The following is a 24,170-nucleotide window of genomic DNA, read 5'->3' on the forward strand; positions in this document are numbered from 1 at the left end:
CTTGCCACTCCTGCGCCTCCGGGACCCATTACGACTCTGGCGCCTGCGTCGTCGACGCCGTCACCTGCACCCCGGGCCAGTTCGTGAACAACAACATGTGCTACGAGTGCGCAGCCAACACGTATTCGATGGACGGCGTCTCGTGCGCTGCCTGCCCCGGCCAGCAAGTCAGCGACGCGGGGTCCTCCTCTTGCCACTCCTGCGCCTCCGGGACCCATTACGACTCTGGCGCCTGCGTCGTCGACGCCGTCACCTGCACCCCGGGCCAGTTCGTGAACAACAACATGTGCTACGAGTGCGCAGCCAACACGTATTCGACGGACGGCGTCTCGTGCGTGGCCTGCCCCGACGGCGAAATCAGCGACATGGGGTCCTCGTCCTGCCAGGCCTGCGACTTCGGTACCCACTACGACTCCGGCTCCTGCGTCGTCGACACACCCACCTGTACTCACGGCCAGTACCCGCTCGACGGCGAGTGCTCGTCGTGCGCGGCCAACACCTACTCCAACGACGGTACCGAATGCGTTCCTTGCCGCAGCAACGAGGTCAGCGACCCCGCCTCATCGTCCTGCCACGGCTGCGCGGACGGGACCCATTACGACGCGGAATCGGCCACCTGTGTCACCGACACACCCACCTGTACTCCCGGGCAGTACCCGCTCAACGGCGAGTGCTCGTCGTGCGCGGCCAACACCTACTCCACCGACGGTACCGAGTGCCTTCCTTGCGCCAGCAACGAGGTCAGCGACCCCGCCTCATCGTCCTGCCACGGCTGCGCGGACGGGACCTATTACGACGCGGATTCGGCCACCTGCATCGCCGACCCCCCTATGTGCGCGGCGGGGACGTACCTCAACGGAAACGCGTGCACGCCCTGCGCCGCCGGGTCGTACAGCGGCGACGGGGCGACCCAGTGCGAGGAGTGCCCGGCGGGCCAGTTCTCGTGGGAGGGCGCGTCTGCATGCTGCTCCTGGTGCGTCCGTTTCTATCCGCGGTGCACTGCACGCGTGTGCTCACAGACACCTGTTCGCAGCTGCTCCGGGTTCTACTCCGACCACCCGGGCGCTCCCAGCTGCACGCAGTGCGCCACGGCCGGCGCATACTCCGTCGTCGGGGCGACCTCCGCGTCGGCGTGCTCCTCCTACTATCTCGGCGGCCAGCTCTCCTGCCCCAGCTCCGGGCCTACCTGCCGTGCGCCCCCCTCCACTTTCCCTGCTCTTCGCCCATGTACTGACGTCTCGTCCCGTCCGCAGCTGACGTCGGCGGCGCGAACCCCTCCAGCCTCGCTCACCAAGCCCCCGTCCGACGCCGGGCAGCGTGTGCCCTCGGACAGCGAAGCTGCCCGGTCTACGGCGTCTCCGCGAACGGGCACGGGTACGTCCGTGGGAGCGAGTGCGTCGACGTCCGGACGGACCTGGAGAGCTGCGGCGGGTGTGTCGCGGACGACTCGCCGCTCGGCGCGCGTAACGCGGATGGGGGGCGCGACTGCAGCGCGATCCCGGACACGGGGCGGGTGGCGTGCCGCGGGGGCGCGTGTGTTATCGGTGAGCCCCTTCCCCCCGATGCGCCGGTGCTTCGTCGGCGAGGCTGATGTGGGTGGGGCTTTTGTGCAGAATCGTGCGCGTCCGGCTTCGCGCTCTCCGAAGACGGGGAGGCGTGCGTCGCCTCCAAGGCGTCCGGCGCGCTCCATGTGCAGCGTCGAGCCGCGGGCCACCGTGCTCGACGCTCCGCTATGAGCCTTTAACCTTGCACTCCTTGAGCGCTGCCTGTCTTTTCCAGTGTTGGAGGAATATCAACGCATAGATAATTGAGAGAGTATCGGATTCAATGTACCTTCTGCTAATCGCCACACTCGTTCATCACCTTTGCTTCATTTCTGGATGCCTAGAACGGCGAGGGAATAGAGTCCGTGAAGCCGCGATTGATCTTCCGTGCACTGCTCAATGTCCACGGTCCTCCCTTCTAAACCGTTGCATCAGAGGCTAATGCCAGACACGGCGGTGTAGAATCTTGAGTCTAAATAGTCCTCCACACCGTGCGTACACTCATGGGGAGAGCCTGCCATGATACGTGACATGATCGTGCATGCAAGGTGCCGGGTCGCGGTGGGTGAACGAGCGCTTATCGGCCCTGTTCCCGCGATTCGGCGCGAGCGAACCTCCAACGTTCCCAGCCACCACCAGTCCGGGATGTCCGATACTGATAAAGGATGGCGACGGGAGTCGCAGAAGGGGTGGCGAGCAGGATCCCGGCGAACAACTGTCTCGTCTCCGGAGGCCTAGGTTGGTCCCGTTTCCGGGGAGATCAAGTCCGGGTGCCTGCATGTGGTGGAGAAGGAAGGCCGGCAGCCAGGTATCCCTGAGTGTCCTCTGTCGTGTGTCGCGGTGTCAGGATGCGATATATGTACATACTCACACCGGGTTGACAGCTGTAACGTAGCGCGGGAGCTGGGCGCTCCGTGGCAGGCATTGGGGGCATACAGAGAGATGCAGGGCGGAGTGGAAGTACTAGGGAAAGAAATGGTGCTGCTGATACAACTTGAAGTGAAAGCGAGGAGGAGAGCGAGGAACGTGGGAGAGCGACGCGGCAGTTGCCGGCCCCTCCGCAGACTCCGCGGGATCAAACTCCGCCCAAATCGGCTGTGTGCTAATTGAGGCGGCCGTTGTGGACTCAGCGCCCAGTACTTACTCAGCCAGCTGGCTCCACCTTGGGCGAGGCCGACCACACAGTAACGCATGACACGGTGCGTGTTGACCATATAGTTCAACCTGTCGACTCGAGGCCGACTCTCTTCTCAGAGAACGCGAAGACTCCGAGTCTCCGATGTCCGTCAGAGTATTCGACTCCACCAACATTTCGTGCAGTTCCGTCTGTTTTGATGGACTCGTAATCGTCGGAGCCACCCACTTTGCAAGATATTCAGGAACCGTCCCTCTGCCACATTAACCGCCGTCCCATCACAAGCTGTCGGGGACACCGTTGTCCCATTACGCCCAGAAGCAAAATTGCCCAGTCCTGGCGACCTCTTGAAAGCTCCTCGGGCAGTGCAGTCCATTCCCGTGACCGATCCCCCCTCTTTGCCTCTCTGTCGCTCAGCTTTTTTCTTCCGGCCAAAAGGCTCCATACACTCTTTTTCGAAAGTTGACTCACGGCACTATGGCTAGTACTTCGGGAAGATCATTCGTAACAGCGACTACTCTCTTTGTCGTCGGGCTCACACTCGTACGACGAGCCTCAGCCTTACGCGGCTGCACCCCCGGGTTCCAGAGCCTTGGGGACGGGTGCGTACCCTGCTCCGCCGGCACTTACGGCCCAAATGGCCGGCTTTGCTTCCCGTGCCCCGCAAACTCGTTCAGCGCGGAAGCGGCATCCAGCTGCACAGTCTGTCCCTCCGGCTCGACCGCCAACTCCGGCAGCGCTTCGTGCACACCCTGCTCGGCTGGCACGTACTTCGCCGGCAGCAGCTGCCTGTCCTGCCCGGTCAACACCTACTCCGCCCCCCTCGCGACGTCGTGCACGGCATGCCCCGACCAGCAAGTCAGCGACATGGGGTCCTCGTCCTGCCACGCCTGCGCCTCCGGTACCCACTACGACTCCGGCTCCTGCGTCATCGACACGCCCACCTGCACTCCCGGCCAGTACCCGCTCGACGGCGAGTGCTCGTCGTGCGCGGCCAACACCTACTCCAGCGACGGTACCGAGTGCCTCCCTTGCCCCAGCAACGAGGTCAGCGTCCCCGCCTCATCGTCCTGTCACGGTTGCGCGGACGGGACCCATTACGACGCGGAATCGGCCACCTGTGTCACCGACCCCCCTATGTGCCCGGCAGGGACGTACCTCAACGGAAACGCGTGCACGCTCTGCGCCGCCGGGTCGTACAGCGGCGACGGCGCCACTGAGTGCGAGGAGTGCCCGGCGGGCCAGTTCTCGTGGGAGGGCGCGTCCGCATGCTGCCCCTGGTGCGTCCTCTCCGATCCGCGGTGCGCGTGCGTGGCATGCTCACAGACGTGGGTTCGCAGCTGCTCCGGGTTCTACTCCGACCACCCCGGCGCGAGCAGCTGCGCGCAGTGCGCCACGGCCGGCGCATACTCCGTCGTCGGCGCGTCCTCCGCGTCGGCGTGCTCCTCCTACTATCTCGGCGGCCAGCTCTCCTGCCCCAGCGCCGGGCCTACCTGCCGTACGCCCCCCCTCCACCATTCCTGCTCTTCGCCCACATACTGACGTCTCGTCCCGTCCGCAGCCGACGTCGGTGGCGCGAACCCCTCCAGCCTCGCTCACCAAACCCCCGTCCGACGCCGGGCAGCGTGTGCTCTCGGCCAGCGCAGCTGCCCGGTCTACGGCGTGTCCGCGACCGGGCACGGGTACGTCCGCGGGAGCGAGTGCGTCGACGTCCGGACGGACCTGGAGAGCTGCGGCGGGTGCGTCGCGGACGACTCGCCGCTGGGCGGGCGCAACGCGGACGGGGGGCGGGACTGCAGCGCGATCCCGCACACGGGACGGGTGGCGTGCCGCGGGGGCGCGTGTGTTATCGGTGAGCCCCTTCCCCCCGATGCGCTGGTGCTTCGTCGACGAGAGGCTTACGTGGGGCGCTTTTTTGCAGAGTCGTGCGCTTCCGGCTTCGCGCTCTCCGAAGATGGAGAGGCGTGCGTCGCCCCCTCCAAGGCGTCCGGCGCGCTCCATGTGCAGCGTCGAGCTGCGGGCCATCGTGCTCGACGCTCCGCTATGAGCCTTTGACCTCGCACTCCTTGAGCGCTGCCTGTCTTTTCCAGTGTTGGAGGAATATCAACACATAGAGGATTGGATTTGATGTACCTTCTGCCAATCGCCACACTCGTTCACCACTTTTGCTTCATTTCTGGATGCCTAGAGCGGCGAGGGAATAGAGTCCGTGAAGCCGCGAGGAGTTGGTCTTCCGTGAGAGTATCGCATTAGAGGCTAGTTCCAGACACAGTGGTGTCGAAACTTCAGTCCAAATGGTCCCCCACACCATGCGTACGCTCATGGAACTTCTCGCCGCGAAGACGGGGTTCCAGTAGGCACATGAAGTATACTATGCGGACTGATGGTGAAGAGACACGATGCGTGACATGGTTGAACGACGCGGACGAGACGCTTATGCAAGGTGTCGAGCCGCATTGGACGTTGAGCTCGGTACCCGCGAAACGGCGCTTAGAGGCGGCGAACCGTAATACCCAATCACAGCCAGCTCAGGATGATCTCTGATGTCGACAAGGCCCTTGGAGAGGAAAAAGGTACGTGTTCTTCAGGGCTCCCATTCTCGCGTTAGATCCAGGACGGGCAGGATCGGCGGCCTCAATGCGAGAGCTCAAGGTGCATAGTGGATTACGAGAACGGCCATACGTACAGGGCGGCGTGTGCTTCTATGGAGACATGGAGGGACAGACGGGAGTTCGGCATATAACGTTACGTGTCAGCGAGTGGGAGGGAGCAGGGGGCACGGGGCAAGCGAGGGATATCGGAAAAGAGCTGTGGGCGAGGCTGGCGTCAACGCAGCGACGGACTCGGGGGTCGGATGATAAGTAGGCAACAGATTTCCAGGGAGCCGAGGGTGTTCGGGTAAAGACGGCAGATGCGAGCGAACGGGGAATAAAACAGACTGTGGGGCGTTATACGATCCTATGTGTATCGGCGGATTGGGGAACAGCGAGACAGGGAGACAATATTCGAATGTATCATACACCGACGCGAAGCGAAGGGGTTCCAAGAAGGGGGTGCTATGGCACTGTCGGTTCTACGCTCACGCGTGGAGTCCGGTGGAGACCTTCAAGGTTACGATCGTCTTCGTGGCGTGGAGCGCGATGCGGAGCGCGTGCAGACACGCCCACCCGAATCCGACGATAAGAATGGGGATCCAGAAGAGGACCAACATCCGGTCATCTGCGTTCAACACAGGTTAGCCTCTTCCCGGAGCTTGAGTAAGAAAGGAAACGTACGTTTCTTCTGTGCCCGACGGGCAGGCTTCCTGTATCCATACAGCTGCATTTCTTCCTCGGGCACTGCAGCGGCAGCGTACCTCGCCTGCCGGGGCGCGACCGCCTTCTCGCGCTGCTCCTTCTTCTCCACCTCGACAGTGGGGGCGTCGACCTCGACGATGCTTGACTGGGGCTCTGCACTAAGCCCTTCAGGGCACTTGGTGTCCGCAGGGAACGAGTCCGCGTTGTCATGTCGCGGGGTGTACGCAGGCGGCGGGTTCTCGTGCTCGCGGCGCCCCTGCTGTTGCTGCGACGCGGCCAACATCCACTTCTCCCAGAAGGCCTTCCAATCCTGCCGAATCTGCGCCCCCTCGCCCTCGCCCTCAGCTTCGCCTTCAACGCCTTTGCCCTTCTCCTCGGCGCGCGCCCCCCAGAGCTGCTGGATCGCGACGAGCACGGGGAACACGGCCGCGACCTGCGGGAGCGCACCCCAGGCAGCCGTCGGCAGGCCGAGCGCGGGGAGCGGCAGGCCGGGGATCTGCATCTGCATCTGCGCGATCATGTCCTGCGGGTGCTGCAGCTGTGCGAGCGTGCGGTAGAGCGTGTCCGTGAACGTGGCCGCAGCGGCGGCCTCCTTCTCGTCCACGACGGCCCCCAACGCAGCCTTCTCGGACTTGGGGAGCGGCGCGGCTTTCTCGGCGGGCGGGGAGGGGGCTGGGGGTGATGGCAGGGGCGCGTCGCCCACGCTGCATTCCGTTGGGGGCGGCGCAGGCGTGACACGTTCAGGGGCCGTCGATGTTTGGGGAGTCGAGCGTGGGTGCGTACTCCGGCTGAATGGTCTGCGCACGCGGCGGCGCCTCAGTGCGTTGCGCAGCTCGGTGTCGTCCTCTGATTGCTCGTCGATGTCCGCCCAGGCCCCGTCGTCCGAGTCAGAGTCTGGCGCGCCGAACGAGCGCTCGCTCTCGGAGGTGATGAAGTCGAAGAAACCGGCCGGACCGACCTCCGCGGGCGTCTTTCCGGCGGCGTTGACAACGTCCATCGCGGCGCCAGCCTCGACCAAAACATGTGCGCACTCTGCAGAGGAGGTGAGAGCGGCGAGGAAGAGTGCCGTGCAGCCGTTGTTATCGCGAGCATCGATATCGATGTGCCGCGAGAGCAGGAAGCGAGTGAGCGTCGGGAACTTGGCAAGGACGGCGAGGTGAAGGAGCGATTGTCCACTGGGGGTCTGCTTGGACAGGACCGATGAGTTCGTGTCGGGACCGACAGGCACGTCGAGAAGAGCGAGGAAGTCCAAGAGGGTTTTCTCGAAGTCTCTGCTTTCACCGGCGCGGCCGAGCAGGAGACGCGCCGAAAGCTGCATCGCGCCTCCTGCGCTCTCTGTGGGCATGCTAGCGTTGGGGTCCGGACCGCCAGTGTTCCCGACGATGCGCATCGCAATGTTCCTGGCATCTTCGATCTTGCCAGTCATCTTCAAACCAACTACTTGAAGCGCGAGCTCCATGCTGAGAAGCGAGTGAGCTCTCGAAAAGCGCCGGGTTGGACAGAATGGTACTTACAGAGCCCTGTCTGTCTCATCCGTGTATGTGAACAGGCACGCTGGAGTGCCGTCTTCCTCTTTCGGGAGACCCTCGAACCATACATGCACTTGACCCGCGACGACGCTGGGCGGTAGAATACACACGAGAGTGTTGTCGCTCCAGCGCTGTGTCGACGTCGACGCGGTGGAACCGAAAACGCAGTTCAACGGCATTGAGCTATGGAAGTTGGCACCGAGAACCGTAACCTCGATACCGCCGAAGGTCGGTCCGGCCGCAGGAATCAATCGATGAATGCGGGGCAGAGGGAGTGTGACAGGCGGCGGCGGATCGTGTTTGAAGAGCATATATGGCAGTGGTAGGGTGGGGGCGGGAGCATGTGACATCGCGAGGTTCATTGGCTCGACCGCCGACTGCTGCGCCATCTCGGGAGGGGATTGTACGTAGGATGAGGTGGAAGGGTCTTGGAAGGCCGGCATGGGAGGTTCGAGGTCTGGCATGACGACGTCCATATTGAAGTTGGAGTGCATAATCTCCGCCATGGAGGGGTTCGAGTCGTACGCCGACAAAAGCGGACTAGCGACCGCAGTGGAAGCCGAGCTGTCGAGCGAGTCCGGCATCATTCCTTGCGTAGGTTGAAGAGGTTGTTCGTTCCCATAGTAGGGGTGGGCAAGGGGCGGTGGGACGCTTTGGACAGCGTATGGCGAGTGCGCAAGCGGCTCGTGGAGGTCGTAGGAAGGGGAAAGAAGGGGCTGAGGTTCATCCGGGTAGGCGGAATGTGGCTGATCGCCGACACTGTAAGAGGAGGGGGACGGGGATACGACGGAGGTGATGATTTGGGAGGGGAGGTGCAGCTGAGGAGACGACGCTCGAGTAGCGAAAGCCGAAGGCATCTCTGAAGGAGACTGCAGGCTTCCGCTGCTACTCTGTCGCTGGAGCCGTGAAAGCCGGCTGTTGGAGTCGTACGGCTTTGCACGCTTCTTGGCCCGCTCGGACCCGCCGGCCTTCCTGCGCTTCGGGGCGCTTGCTTGAGGCTCCATCCCAGACACGGTCCAGTCGAGCTTCGAGCCGAACTCAGTGTTGGCCTTCGCCGTGTTGACGCCGGTGCTCTTGTGGTCATCGGTGATCATGATTGGCTTAGTGGTCCCGGTGCCGACGATCCGCCCGGTGTGGTCCAGCATCCAGAAGCGTAGGTTAAAGCCTATTTTCTCGCGGTGGTGCCGGCAGTAACATGTGATGCGCAGGGGAAGAACAACAGAACCCGACGAGAAGTCGAGCACCTCGGGACAGTTGAACTGGATGATGTTTGATGTGTCTTCATGCTTGCCCTGGCCGGGAAGGACACGCGGCTCTTCTGCCGACTCGGAGTCGGAGCGCGTGGGCCTAACACGAGCAGCGATTTTGCGCGCGACTCTCTTCGCCTGTACAAAGGGTGAGAACCAGGTCGAATGCTTATTGCCTCCGTGGCCGGCTATCGCTAGGCACGTAGACCACACTAACACAGACCGGCACGGAGACAACTGAACGCATTGGATATATACGACTCACCTCGCGAGTCTGGCAACTCGAACAGACTGTCACCCGGGTATGAGGGGGCGTAGCGCACGTTATCTCGGCCGTGAGATAGAGACACTCCTCGAGAGGCGCGTCTGGGCACTCCGTCAGGCCGGTTTCTTGGGGATGATCGAGTCTTACTCACCGACTTTGCCCTCCTTCCTTGTCCGCTTCTTCGTCGTGGTACCTTTGGGGAGCCTCAACCATTTCCAACTACCCACTTTGTCGTACTTGAGCGGCTCCCCGGATGAAGCGCTCGCGTGTGCGAGGTCAACGGTGAGACGAATCTGAGTCTCTACACGAGACTTGGTGCCGCTGTCGGGTAACTTGGAAACAGGATGGAAGACTGAGGCAAGCAGCCGATGAGCAAAAATGCGCAATGAACGCTAACACCGATGGAAAGAGACGAAACGCACTTTGAGCATGACGCTTTCTCAGGGAAGACGACGCGTTGAAGTGTTGGGGGATCCTTACGGACGGGTGCGGGAGGTGGTATGGGCTTTAAGCTGGAAATAGAAGAACGATGGCCAGGTGCATAATCGGCCGATGGGGCGGGGGATGACGGGCTGACTACCGGACAGAACATGGATTCTGGAGAGAGGTCGCGGGCGGCGGGAGTTGCGCTTTGTTGATGACGCGCGTCAAGCGGGAGAAGGAGCCAAAGAAGCGATAACTCACTCTTCATATGCATGCGCCTGCAACAGATCCTCTAGACTGAGGGATGGCCGCTCTTCAGTCTTGCGGATCGCGTGGTCCGCGGCTAGTTGCAGTCCACTGCTGAGGAGGAACTCGGTGCTGGGGAGCGACTTGCACCAGGAAGAAAGCTCCTCCGGACTGCGTGCGTCAAAAGCATCAGGAGTGGTGGGGACGGGGGACGGAGACCGCGAGCATGCGGTCGTCGACGAGGAGGACATGGTGGACGGCGGAGAGATTGGTGCGTCGGGTCGGAAGCTGGCCCCTAACGGGACGCGCATTTGCTTACCTAAGCGTCCATGAGCCACGTCGGCTGGACCGGCATCTGTGTTCGGATTCCACTGCGCCCTCAACCCATCTCATCCCATGAGTGCTTTCATCGCATGTTAAAATCATACTTGTCCAAAGCCCGTTCTCTCCAAGTACTTGCTTAGTCTTTCCGTAGAGAAAAAGATCGCTGCCGTGCCTCTTAGACGCCCATCAATCCTTCCACCGAAGCGCAGCGCAACCTTGAGCGCCCACCAAGCGTACATGACGCCATTGGCATGCTCAAGCTGCCTGCTATGTTACCTGTTTGCTACGTGTTGCGACATACAATATTCGTTCGTATAAACGCGGTAAAATGACAGGCCCGCGCGGGTAAGAAAATCCCTCTGGGACAAATACTCAGCGATCACTCCTCAGGCCCCCCAGCGCTTCAGTCATCAAGGGCACCAGCACCGCGGGCGCGAATGGCGATAAGGAATGGTGCACGTTGCAAGCTAGTACTTACAAGCCACTACTGCGCAGCGCGTAGTGAGCTTTGTCGTTGGTGTGATAAAGTTTGAGATCCAACAGAAACTTTGAGACTCAGACTCCGAATCCAACTCCGACTGCGCCTCTGTCCTCGAGGCACGTGGCACGTGCCCCAGGGCGCGTCGTGTCTTGCGCCACCTTCGCGTCCTCCTCCAACCCCTTCCTCCAACCTTCCTCTGTACTTCCTATACGCCCGTTCCGTTTCCGTATGAAACGCGCGGCAGAAAAGCAGCTTATTAAGGATGCCGATGATGAAGAAAACGACATCGAAGTGAGCGATATCGCGCTTTTCCAGCTTCACATCTTCTAAACTTGCGGTTAGGAAGTGACCTCAGGGCCCTTCAAGAAGGCGGACGATACTGTGCTCGCCGGAAGACAGTGCGTATTATGATGGCCGGCTTCTCTCGTTGTCTGAGGCGTGTGGATAGGTTTCGAGGGCTTCCTAAACGCAAGGGAGCAGCGGCAGCAGCACCCGCCTCAAGCGACTCAGAGGTACGTTCCCAAGTCAGCATATGCAGTGGGTGTATGCTCAGGCAACACTAGTAGGCCCCTCCTGCCCCCAAATTCAATGGCTTTGGCGGTTTTGGTACAGGCGGTCCGTCGTCGGCCTTCTCCTTCGGACCTCCGCCTGGCGCGCCCAAGCTTTCCCCAGCTGTCCCCGCATCATCTCCCTTCTCGACCTCGACTACAGCCACGCCCTCGACCTTTGGGCCATCGGTTTCCTCCACTGCCTCTGCGGCAACGAAGGCATTTGCATCCATCGTTTCCTCCTTGTCAACACCACCTGTGATGGCAAAGACCTCTGAGGGAGCAGCCAAGGATGATGACAGCGAAGTTGAGTACTACAAGGCTCTCCGAGGTCTCAACAGCTCTTTCCTCTCAGCGCTACACAAGGCCATCGAATCGGATCCCTTTGTCGATGTCGCCGAAATCCTCGAGCGGTACAAGGCGTTACGCATCACCACACAGGCTGATTTCGACAACAAGTCCCAATCGAAACCCGCCACTAAGTCCCCAGGCCCTGCCCCAGCCCCCGAAGCGCCGAAACCCAGTTTCTCTCTGCCTTCGGCCCCTTCCAGCTTTTCGTTCGGAGGCCCGAAAGGTGCTACGGCATCGTCGAGTTCGTCTACCACCACCTCGACCTTCGCCGGGTTCACACCCAAGCTCGACACCGGTACCTCTTCGCTAGGTAGCCCCTTCAGCCTGCCCAAACCAACACCCGCCTCTGAGGACCCACCCAAACCCTCCGACCCTCCGAAGTCCGCATTTTCCTTTGGCACCACCTCCACGACTGCCCCCGCCCCCACCTCATCCTCCTTCTCTTTCGGTGCCCCACCTTCCTCAACCTCTGGCGGCTCAATCTTCGGCAAGCCCTCCGCCCCCTCCGCCTTCTCGTTCGGCGGCTCGTCGTCCGGCATGGGTGCGTCCACGCCCTCGTCTCTCTTCGGCGGCGCGTCCTCCGCCGGGTCGCTCTTTGGCAAGAAGCCCGACGAAGACAAACCCGCGGACGCACCCACCTCCATCTTCGGCTCCACCCCCGCCTCGCCGTCGCCCTTCGGCAGCGGGGCCTCGACGCCCGCGTTCGGCGAGCCCAAGCCCGCGGGCTCGCTGTTCGGAGCCCCCGCCGGCGGCTTCTCGTTCGCGCCGCCGAAGCCCGCGGGCTCGCTCGGGGTGGGCTTCGGGTTCGGGTTCGGGGCGGGGGGCGGGAGTCCGCCCAAGACCCCCGACGCGGGCGACGCGGCGCAGGGCCCCATCAAGGCGCTCCCCTTCTCGTTCGGCCCGGCGTCCAAGTCCGCGACGCCGACGCTCGCGTCGGAGGGCGAGGGCGACGAGGGCACGTCCACGCCCACGCCCCCGGCGAGCCAGACGGAGTCGCAGACGCAGGACGGGTCCGCGGGCTCGAGCACGACGCTGCTCGCGACGCAGTCCGCGCACGACGCCGAGGGCGAGGGCGAGCAGGGCGAGGAGACGGTGCACGAGATCAAGACCAAGGTGTTCCGGATGTCGGCGGACAAGGACGGGAACCCGACGTGGAGCGACCTGGGGGTTGGAGTACTCCGGCTGAAGCGCGACAAGGAGACGGACGCGCGGAGGATGCTGCTGCGGAACAGCGGGACGGGCAAAATCACGATCGTGAGTTCGCGTTTCGCTTGTCTCTTGCGCCGGTTCCTCCACGCACTGGATTGGGCTGACATCTGTCGTGCGCCTTTAGAACTTCCGCATATACTCGGGCATGAACGCGAGCGTGGCCAAGAATGTCGTCTCCTTCATGGGCCACGAGGCCGGCAAGCAGACACCGTACCGGATACGCACCAAGACCACGGACCAGGCCGACGAGCTCCTCAAAGCTGTGAACCGCGAGATCGAGTTCGTCAAGGCCAAGGATTCGGCATAGTGCTTTCTTGTTCTCCCATGTAGACCTATTGGTATGCTGTCCGCCTATACCATCCGCCCGCACAAGCCGAAGAGTCAGGTGGTGTTACGATTCGCTGTTGCCTGAAGCCCGAACAATGATACATGCGTTATATACTGCCGCCTTTCGCTGATATGCCAGAGAGCCCACATCGAGAACGTAATTAACTGCCGAAATGACTCTGCGCGTTGTGCCACGTCGAATAGTGCACAAACGCCTCGCTGAGGAGCATTTCGACTTCATGATCAGACCAGCCAGACGTGGGGAGGGACTGAAGGTACATGATAATGCCCTGGAAGCATGCCCATGAGGATGAAGACGATATCGGAGGATTTGGCATACCTGGAAATCCATCTCTCGTAGTCGTTTACTCCACCGAACGAGGAACGCGGAGCAGACGTACAGGTGGAACTGCGAGAATGCGTCCGTGCCTTCCGCCTAGACATCACAAACATGAATGGATGGGACTAAAACAGGTGGAAGCGACAGGACTTACGAGGTACGTATCCCACATCCGGATCGTGTTCTGCACGCTGATCTCGCGCATGAGCAGGCAGTTCATCCACCGGAACGCGAACTGCATGAACTCGACGTTCTCCGCCTCCAGATGCGCCGCAAGCGGTGCTGTTTACGAATTGCTCGCTCAGATCCATGAATCTCAAACTGGGGAAGACGAAAACGCACAGTCTATTCGAGCCACCAGCTCTGCCATCCGCTTTACGCTTCGGTGAATGCCAGGCTGCCCAGCGATGTAGTTGTCCTGGATGCCGTCGAGGAGTCGTGATAGACACCAGAATGTGTCGGCTTCAACGGCCTTTCGGATCTCCTCGGGGAGGAGTGTAGTGTCGAACTCTTCAGGGTCAGAGTCTAGAGAACCGGCTCAGGAAACAAACGCGAGACTCGATCAGCAGGGTCTACGCACCGATGTATGCGGATAGAAACACTTGAAAGAAGGGTGTCGCAAGATCGTTGATGCCCTGCACGTACCCGCTCGCCGGATGGCGGATCGCCCAGACATACAGGATTCGCTCCAGACTCTACTCCCACCAAGTTAGCACGTGGGCATATATCATCACGGCTGCTAAGCTCACCCGTTGTGTCGACCCCTGCATCCACAACATCACCCCAGGGCGTGTCCTTGGTACATCGATCTCAATTTGGTGCCAGATCTGCTGGTCAAGTCCGTCCCGGCCGCGAGCAAACGTTGTGTCGACGAGGGAAGCGTATTCTCGCCGTTTGCGGGCGACTGTTGACGCACGTGTGGGTTTTGGGAGTGGGAGATATCCCTATGTCTTCCATGAAGACAAATGTGGCGCATGTGTGGAAAAGAGCACCCACCAGAAGCAGAGGCCAGACAAGAGGTCGCAGATCGGCGGGCACTCCGTTCCACGCCAGCTTCCGCAGATGCGCTGAACAAGGACGAGACCCGCATGAGCCCATGTATACGCACCCACAGCGGCAATGGCACGCACCGATGTCCACGTTCTCCCTGTCGATGCAGTCAATGAACTTGCGCCGCCTGTTTTCTCGTATCGAATGCTCTCGCGCCTCCTTCTCCGACTCGCCCGGATACGCATCCGCCCTCCCCTTGCCGTTGCTTAGGTTTGGACTGGGACGGGTGACCATGCGCAGCGGATCTGCGTGCAACGAACAAGGGCAGTCAGACGACGCAAACAGCGCAGCCGAGACCAGTCGCACCTTGCGCGATCGCCTGCGCATCGTCTCGCAGCACGCCCGTCGCAAACCCCCGCTTCGCCGGGCCCGCGGACGCCTCGACCGAGTCCGGGTCGGGCTCGATGTCGCCGACGACCATGCCCGCGTCGAGCGAGTCGTTCGACGCCGCGCTGTGGGACGGCGCCGCCGCGGTGGACGCGGACGCGGACGCGGAGAGCGAGTCGACGCTGCCGCGCTCCGTCGACTTGCGGACGATCGTCCAGCCGTTCTTGCCGCCACCGCCGGGCGGGTCGCCCTTGGGCGGGTACGAGCTCGGGGCCTGGACGTGGGTGTAGGAGAACGCGAGGGCGGAGGACGAGTCGGAGTCGTGCACCGTCGGCGAGCGGGGCACGAGCTTGGGAGCGGTCGCGGTCGCGGTCGATGCGGACGCGCGGGCGTTGGTGCGCTTCCAGTCCGGCTTGGAGGTCGACTCAGAATCGGAGGCGGAGTCCCAGGCGTCGTCTTCGCCCCAGTCGTTGATGGAGTAGGACGAGAATTTGGTCGTCGGGTTCAGGCCGATGTGTGGCCGGGCAGGCGGCGGGCGGGCGGACATGCTCTCGGGAGCGCGGGGGAGGAGGAGATGAGGATGGAGGCTGCTGCCCTCGAGATCGAGCCACTGGACGCTAGCCGCCGACGTCGGATCAGTCCACCGGCGCCTCGTGCACGGGCGACTCGCACCTGTACCTCACGTTCTTTTAATCAATTGATCTGGTGTCACCCCCCTGGGGTGATACCAGATTCGGAGACTGCAAATGCGTAACTGTCTGCCACTAGTAGACCCTCTACGAATAACGGCTGATATTCCCTGCAGGGAAATGGTAGAACGCGGGCATATGCCCAAGTCCCCCGCCCCCTTCCCCGACGTTCCCGAGGGCCCTCCTCCGCGAATTCCCGCGCTGCGCCTGATGGCCGCCCCGTCGGCGCCTTCCCCCATGCCGCGCCGCGCGCCCTTGATGGCCCCGACATCTCCGGACGCTGCGCGCCACCAGGTCTCCGCCGGCGCCTCCCCACTCCGCCACCCGTGCTCGCCGCCCCCAACAGCGAGCTCGCCGTTCCTGCGTCCTGCCCTCCCCTCCCCTCCGTTTCCCTCCGTTCCTTTTGGGATCCGCTTGTATTTAAAATGCGCACCTAATGGTACACAATGCAATAGCTGGAGTTGGCTGGGTGTGCCTGTACTGAGCCCTCACACCCCCCAAAATGCGTGCAATATAGGGACATACACAAGCCGTCAATTGATGGGCTAATTTCTGCAGCAGATAGTCGTAGATGATAGCTGCTGTAATATGAAATCGCAGGTGGATAGCTAGAGGGGTGCATGTATGATGTCATATGTCATTTCAGAATGACATACTCTACAGTGATATGGTATGTACATTTATCGTCCCATGTACACCTAGAATCATAAATAGAGATCCTTCAGAGTGCACTGCAACAAGAAGAAAGTGGAAAGACGATGTTGTGGTGAAGATATGACATATGTTCAGAAGGGTGGACTGCATTAAAATTGCGGCCTTGATATGTTTTTGTGCAAACCTCCAATCACTGTGCATCTTCTTGCGTTACTTTTATATGTATACAGAGAGCTCAGATCGTATCTTTCGTGCTTATCGGTGGAGGATTGGAGACAGGGTATGGTATGTCATTATTCTATGACATAGAGTATAGCAAGATGGCATGTGCTCCGATTGTTATTCTGAAAAGCGGAATGGATCAGGGCACTCTCCTGCTTAACGATGCAGAAGAAATCTCAAGAAACGGTCGAGAAGTGGTTGAGATATGTCAGATGGGTCTGGAATGGCAAGTTGTCCGGAGGACGCCCTGAACCACCTAGACCACTTTGCACACTTCAAGCTCATATGACATATCTCAACCACTTCTCGACCGTTTCTTGAGATTTCTTCTGCATCGTTAAGCAGGAGAGTGCCCTGATCCATTCCGCTTTTCAGAATAACAATCGGAGCACATGCCATCTTGCTATACTCTATGTCATAGAATAATGACATACCATACCCTGTCTCCAATCCTCCACCGATAAGCACGAAAGATACGATCTGAGCTCTCTGTATACATATAAAAGTAACGCAAGAAGATGCACAGTGATTGGAGGTTTGCACAAAAACATATCAAGGCCGCAATTTTAATGCAGTCCACCCTTCTGAACATATGTCATATCTTCACCACAACATCGTCTTTCCACTTTCTTCTTGTTGCAGTGCACTCTGAAGGATCTCTATTTATGATTCTAGGTGTACATGGGACGATAAATGTACATACCATATCACTGTAGAGTATGTCATTCTGAAATGACATATGACATCATACATGCACCCCTCTAGCTATCCACCTGCGATTTCATATTACAGCAGCTATCATCTACGACTATCTGCTGCAGAAATTAGCCCATCAATTGACGGCTTGTGTATGTCCCTATATTGCACGCATTTTGGGGGGTGTGAGGGCTCAGTACAGGCACACCCAGCCAACTCCAGCTATTGCATTGTGTACCATTAGGTGCGCATTTTAAATACAAGCGGATCCCAAAAGGAACGGAGGGAAACGGAGGGGAGGGGAGGGCAGGACGCAGGAACGGCGAGCTCGCTGTTGGGGGCGGCGAGCACGGGTGGCGGAGTGGGGAGGCGCCGGCGGAGACCTGGTGGCGCGCAGCGTCCGGAGATGTCGGGGCCATCAAGGGCGCGCGGCGCGGCATGGGGGAAGGCGCCGACGGGGCGGCCATCAGGCGCAGCGCGGGAATTCGCGGAGGAGGGCCCTCGGGAACGTCGGGGAAGGGGGCGGGGGACTTGGGCATATGCCCGCGTTCTACCATTTCCCTGCAGGGAATATCAGCCGTTATTCGTAGAGGGTCTACTAGTGGCAGACAGTTACGCATTTGCAGTCTCCGAATCTGGTATCACCCCAGGGGGGTGACACCAGATCAATTGATTAAAAGAACGTGAGGTACAGGTGGCGACTCGTCTCAGCTCGTCTCCAGCCACCACCACTGCAGTCGTGTCTCGTCCCCATTTGCTGCATTTTCGCGCCTGAAGCCGACACGAGATCGTTATGCAGCAGCCACCAAGTCTTGACCACGTCGACATCACGGGCAGTCGGCGGCCCGCCGGTCGGCCTGCAAACCTCATCGCGACTTTCACCCAACGCCGTCATCAAATTCGCCATAGTTATGTACAGTACAGCCGCGCCGTCTGGCTCGAGTCCTACATTCAAAGCAAAGCGTTGACAAAGACACCCGCAGCGATCAGCAGGGCGCTCCCCGTCAGCTTGCCCTCTCCATTCCCTTTCGACGCCGTCGTCGTCGTCCCAGTCGCACTTGTCGAACTTGTTGAGGAGACCGAACTTGATCCGGACACAGAGTCCGTCCCACTAGCAGCGACAAGGTTCTGGTCGTGGAAATCGTGAGGATCAGATGTTTGCTTCATCAATGCGGTCAGAAAAAAGACTCGACGCACCTGGACCTCGAGCATGACCATGGTCTCGGTGGTGGTCTGGAGGGGCAAAGGGGGTCCGCCGCTCGTGGAGAGCACTGCGGTGCACACCGCGACCCCGTTGGACATCGAACAGTCGTCCTGGATCACGCCGGTTCCAGCAGCGAGAGGAAGCGCTTCAAAGAGGTGGGCATCGGTCGCACCCACAACGAGCGTCGCTGCGCGTGAGAGAGAACCATGAGTGTGGGCAAACGACGCTGGTAGGAAATTGACTCACCTCTCGCTGTGACCGGTATTGTGGGGTCGCGGTCAGCGAGCCACTCGCTGTTCCGACACCGAGAATGTAGGTTGTGTGTCCAGTGCTGTCCGTGCCGATGGCCGACGCCGCTAAGGGTACATCGATGCTGTTCCCACTGTCAGGGATAAACAACGAGATGGGAGAAGCACCTGAGAGTATCTGAGATATCACCAACACGTATTGCAAAAGGAAACTCACCAGCTTGCGCACTGAAGAGGGAAATGAGAGCAATGGCGACGAAAGATTTGGCGTACATCGTGAAAAATACAACAAGGGGGTAGAAGAGACCAGCTCTGAAATTGGAAGGACAGGCGTAAAGGGCGAAAGACGGAGGGCGACGACCACACAAGCTGAGTTCTTGGTTTAAGTAGGTTTATGTACCACCTCCATCGCGAGCTGTCTTCTGTTTGATGCAACTATCAATAACGACGGATTTCGGATGCAAAACGCAGGCTGATCAAAATGGTTACGGCGTGAACTCAAGAGTTGGGGGCAATTACACGGAGTAGAAATGTCCGTGTCCGCAGGCAGGGGGGCATTAGGTATCCTTGACTACACCATCGTCCGCAATGGCTGTACCGAGACGCCGCACAGGAAGCTGTAAGATGGCGTCGGTGACAGGCGTTTTCCGGACCTGTGTGAACGCCCCGGTCAAAGCGATGACCAGGTCCACAACATACAAGGGATGATGATCCTTTAGACCTCTTCGCGCCCCACTGCACCATTCACATAACGCATTGAGAGAGCGCGCCGGTGAAGACGAAAGACACTCTGTGACCGGCCGTGGTTGCCCATGTCTTGGCGGACTATTGTCGTCGTCAGTCGAGGAAATTGTCTGTCCCCTCTGCGCCGCCGTGGTATGCTGTTGTGAGGGGGACCCAGCAATGATGGAAACCGTACGGCGTAAGACGCAAAGTTGGAACATGTAGGTTGACTCCTGTTGGTCTGGTAAATGGTTACGCAGAATCGTTAGTGATGAATGATACACAACTTGGTCTGCGGATAAAGAGGGAGTTATGACAGGATGGCAACTCTCACGCAAGCGCTGCTTCAAGTCATCCAGCGCATTATGGCTTATGTAATCGATTAAGATCTGATCAAGGCAGACGGTCACTGAGTGAGTACTCAGTACTCAGTCGTTCCACCGGATTCATCATACGGATGAGTCATTCCCAATTTCAGATACTGAGCTCTTTGAGATATCTGATTGACTACGGTCCCTACTGCGTCGCCACCAGCGCGGGCTGAGCGCACCGCATTTACCCGGTGATCTGATTTTACACAGAGCGTCACTGGCTAGCAAGTACTATATATGAAGGACTTATGAGGTGAGCTTCGCCGCGCTACATATTTCCCGATGATGAAAGCGCACACTGGGCAGGCAGGCTTGTAGGTTGTAACTTGTAACTAGTTCATGACAGTGGCATTTTCTAGGCGTCTTACTGCTGGCTTGCGATGTCGACGTTGACCGGGTCATTGATCAGTGGTCAGTGTTTAACGTTAAACGTGAATCTTCATGAGCTACCAAAGAATTGGATGATCGGAATGTGATAAAACTGGGTAGCGTCGCTCTCGGATGTGGAAAGAAAGGGTGACGCGCCCGGCCTGCGATTGTCAGAGCGTGGTAGATTAGATAGACGCCCATGACAGTACGCCGGCGGCACGGCGGGCTGACGAACAGTGAGCTCACTCTCTGCTACTCACTACCCCGATCCTCACGACAACACTTCGACACTCTTTCAGTATACGGGGCATACACTTTACTTCACTAGACGGTTGGACACATGAGAGGCGTAGGCGGAAAACCTACCGGATACCCCGAGAATTCCGCTTCATGGCGGCGTGACGGGGTTCATTCTCAGCCCCGAGGTTCCTGCAAACGCTCCTTCAGCCCGCGGAAAAGGTCACAAGAGAGGGCGAATCCAAGGAAGAGTTCCGGCTGCAAGATTCTCATGGCGATTCTACTAGTTGCTCTGGTGGCGTCGGCGTCCGGCACCTTCTCGCTCTCGCTGTTCAACCAGTGCTCTCTACGTCTGACCTGGCACCACATCCCTTTGGCGAGCCTGTACGAGGAGGCTCCAGATTTTCACTCTCTGTCGGGGTTTCTTCCTTTTCGGCACAACATAACACCACCGCCTACCTCAACGGAGAAATACTTGGCATACCTTCCGCACAGCGGATTCCACAACCAACGCGTCGCTCTGGAAAATGCGTTGTTCTTGGCCGAAGCATCGAATCGCACCCTCTTGATTCCTCCTGTCCGCCTTGGTGCCCCCCTCACATATGCTCCTTTCGACGACTTGTACGCAATGTCTGCAAATTCGAGCAAAGTTGGGCTGGATCATTGCCCTCGTCTCCTACAGGACGATCTTGCTCTATCCCCAGAATGCGAAGGCTACAGCGATTATACCTACGTTCCATGGGGCTGGCTTGTGGATCTATCTAGCATTCGAACACACCAACATCTATTAGAAGGCTGGAACTTCACCGACTCTTGGCTTCATGGTGTTCTCGGCATCCCGCCTGAAGACACTTTCTACCTCAAAGACGCCAACCGCAACCACTACTCCTTCCAGGACTTCCTCAGCCGCGACCCCACCCCCCTCCGCAAGTACAACGAGAGCATCCACATCGCCGCCCTCGCCCGCCGCCCCGAACGCCTCCTCGTCCTCGGCACCCTCTTCGGCTCCTCCCGCCTGCACCTCCGCGCCCCCGCGCACTACCTCCTCCGCAAGCGCATCCGCGCGCACATGGCCCTCGCGAACGCGCCCCTCGCCCTCGTCGCCGCCCGCATCCGCGGCGCGCTCGACCCCGCCGGCCGCGGCGCGTACCTCGCCGTGCACCTCCGCGTCGGGGACGGCGCGTTCGCGTGGCACGCGCACGAGAACGCGCGCGCGGCGTGGTGGCGCCTCCTCCGCGGGCCCCTGGGCGACGCGTTCCCGGACGACGACGCGGTCGCCGCGCTCGAACTCGCGCTCTTCCCGAACGAGGCTTCGGGGGCTCCTCCGACTCTGCCCCCGGACGTCCCCGCGCTCCGCGCCCCCGTGCCCCCGCGTCCGCCGTTCCCGTGGCCGGCCCCGACGGTGCGCGGGCAGCGCGCGTGGGGGAGCGGCGTGCCCGAGGATGGCCCAGGGATGAAGTGCCGCGGGCCGCTGCACACGGCGCCGCACCTCCGCGCGCTGAACGCACCGCTGTACATCGCGACGGACGCGCGCGAGCCGACGCTCGCCGCGCCGCTGTGGCGGTTCGTGCGCACCTTCCCGTGCGCGTTCTTCCTCGAGGACTTTGCGGGAGACACGCGGTACACGGGCGCGCTGCGCGGCCTGCGCAACCCCGCGGACGGGGTGGCGCTGGGCCCGTTCTTGATGCCGCTGTTGGACGCGATGGTGGCGGGGCAGGCGTGGGCGGTGGTGGGGACGGAGGGGAGCACGTTTAGTGCGTATGTGACGGACGTGCTGTGGAGGACGCATCATGGGTATGAGATTGTGCAGAGGGGGTGAGGCGGGCTGGAACATGGTTGGAGACACAACCTACGCGCACATTACCTTTCTTCTCGTTTTGTTATAACCTCATGTATGCTTCTTGGCGCTTTCGACCGACCGTGACGTGCAGATGATTTATCTGTAGCATTTTACTAACTCTGGAAAGCGTCCACTGTCCAAGTGAGAGAATTCGAACGGCCTAAATGCCCATCACATCCTATCGGCAAGCGTGCCGTTTGCGGGGACGTCCACGGATCTGACCCCCGGAAATAGCTCAACCGATTCGTCAATCGCACACACCGTCGGCATCGCCGCAGTCCCAGGGGGCAGCTGCTCATCATCAGTCCACTGAGGTAGCAGGAAGAGACGCGAATAAAACACTCACCGTTCCATCATCGAGATACGCCGTGATAATGTCTGTCACGCATTGCGACGACTGGTAGAGAGTGGTATGCTACACGGAAACCGCGTCAGCTTTCACGGTGGGGTGTTACACCGAGCACAGGAGTGCACGTACCCCAAATCCATCTTGCTGGACGAGCGCGGCCTGATCGCCAAGCACCTCTGCGGTCGCCTGTGCCTCGTAGAACGGGGTCGCACCGTCATACTGTGGGTATATGCCAGGTCAGTGGATGGCAGACACGATGAATGCAGTGACGCACCGTGTTGCCGATGACCAGGACCTTGTTCGCGAACGTCCCGTTAAACAGGCCTTGGTACCGTTCGACGGCGCGCACCGGCCAGGTGGAGCAATGGAACCACGGGACAGGCCAAAGGGGACCGACTGTGAGTGGAAACTGAGTCTTTTACGTGTTCCCAAAAAAGCCAAGAACACGCACAGGTATGGGAGACATTCTTGGTGACTTCGACGATCTCGTCGAAGAGCACGGACATGGTGACCTCCAGGTCGGCGTCGACGCTGTCCGCGCACACGACCGCGGCTTCGGTGAAACTGTTCTGAGTGAACGTGTCACGCTTGGCGAGCGAGCGACGCCGCCTGGCCAACGTATCGTCCAGTTCCGTGCCGTTGAGCACCATCTTGATCGTCTGCGGAATCGTCTCGTTCGCAGTGGTGGTCCACATCTGAGGCTGATACATGCTCCCATACATCACACCTACAAAACGTGTACAGACAAGATGAGTAAGGAGGACTTCAGGAAATCAGAGGACTCAGATGAATCCCGGGGTTCGGAGACACACCCCGCATCAGGCGCAAGCGCGCATCACTAGGATGAGCGTGCAGCTCCTGCAACCGAGGTGATTCGTGAGATCTTCGCCGGCTCTGTCGTTGCGGGGGCGCGTACCTCGATTACAACGGAGAGCAGGCTGACGACGTCCGCGCCAGAAGCGCCATCGTAGGTGAGACTGCACCCGCTGGGGCCGGCCATGGCGCACGCGTTTGCGAAGGCGCTGTACACGTCTTCAGTCGACGCGACTTGGTCCCGCCAGAGCTTTTGGATGGTTCGATCAGCGAGGAGAAAATGGGATGATGAGGAGGCGGGGTACCAGGTGAGATTGCAGCGTGGCGATCTTCGTTGCGTCGATGACACCATCGAGGATAACACGCCCGACGCGCTCCGGGAACACTGGATGTATGAAGAAAGCATGCCATCAGCGAGTGGAACATGCTCGAGGGGGAAAGCGGCGCACTGTTGGCGAAGACCATGCCCAAGTAGGTGCCGTATGACAGGCCCCAGTAGTTGATCTCGCTGTCGGGCCCGACGATGGCGTCCGCCAGCGCGACCATGTCGCGCACCGTTGCGGCGGTGCCGATGTACTCGAGGGTGGTTCCGTTGGGGCCTTGGAGACACTTGTTCCCGAGCGCGGCGTACTTCTCGGTCATTAGCGGGACTTGGGCATAGAGCGTAGTGAGGTCTGTGAAGTTCGAGAAGTCGCCGAGGGAGTTGAGACCGTCGGCTTCGATGGTGCCTGCCCAGAAGGAGTCGTACTCCTCGTCGCCGATGCAGTAGACGTTTCCTGGACTGCGGCTGAGGTTAGCCGGTGAGGTGATGGGGAATTCCACCAGATCCGCTCACTAAGTGTACGGGCCGACGCCACGAGGGTCCCAGCTGACGAAGTCGTAGGCTCCACCGGTCCTGTTCATCAACGCGGGGGTGTCGTCGATGAGCGACTGGAGACCGGACACCCCGGGTCCACCTGTAAAGACAGCGTCAACAAGGTCCAGATGTAGAAGCAAGGAACAACCCACCCGGGTTAAGGAAGATCGTCCCTTTGGGCTCTGCTGCGGTGGCATTCGCTTTGACGACGAGAAGCTGGCCACTCCCTGCTGACGCGTCGTTGTAGTCGAGGGGAA

General features: G+C 60.1%; 1 protein-coding gene across 1 annotated transcript; it reads left to right on the plus strand.

Annotated features, from left to right (window-relative positions):
* Nucleotides 1–3,156: 3,156 nt before the first annotated feature.
* BXZ73DRAFT_108439 (uncharacterized protein) lies at nt 3,157–4,734 on the plus strand (the record flags this gene model as incomplete). Its single annotated transcript, XM_048017157.1, has 4 exons — nt 3,157–3,959; nt 4,020–4,177; nt 4,241–4,531; nt 4,601–4,734. 4 exons carry the CDS (start codon nt 3,157–3,159, stop codon nt 4,732–4,734), a joined length of 1,386 nt encoding a protein of 461 aa, XP_047871132.1.
* Between the last annotated feature and the right edge of the window lie 19,436 nt (nt 4,735–24,170).

The sequence above is a fragment of the Epithele typhae genome (assembly GCF_022376455.1).
Source record: "Epithele typhae strain CBS 203.58 chromosome Unknown BXZ73scaffold_162, whole genome shotgun sequence".
Taxonomy (NCBI): domain Eukaryota; kingdom Fungi; phylum Basidiomycota; class Agaricomycetes; order Polyporales; family Epitheliaceae; genus Epithele; species Epithele typhae.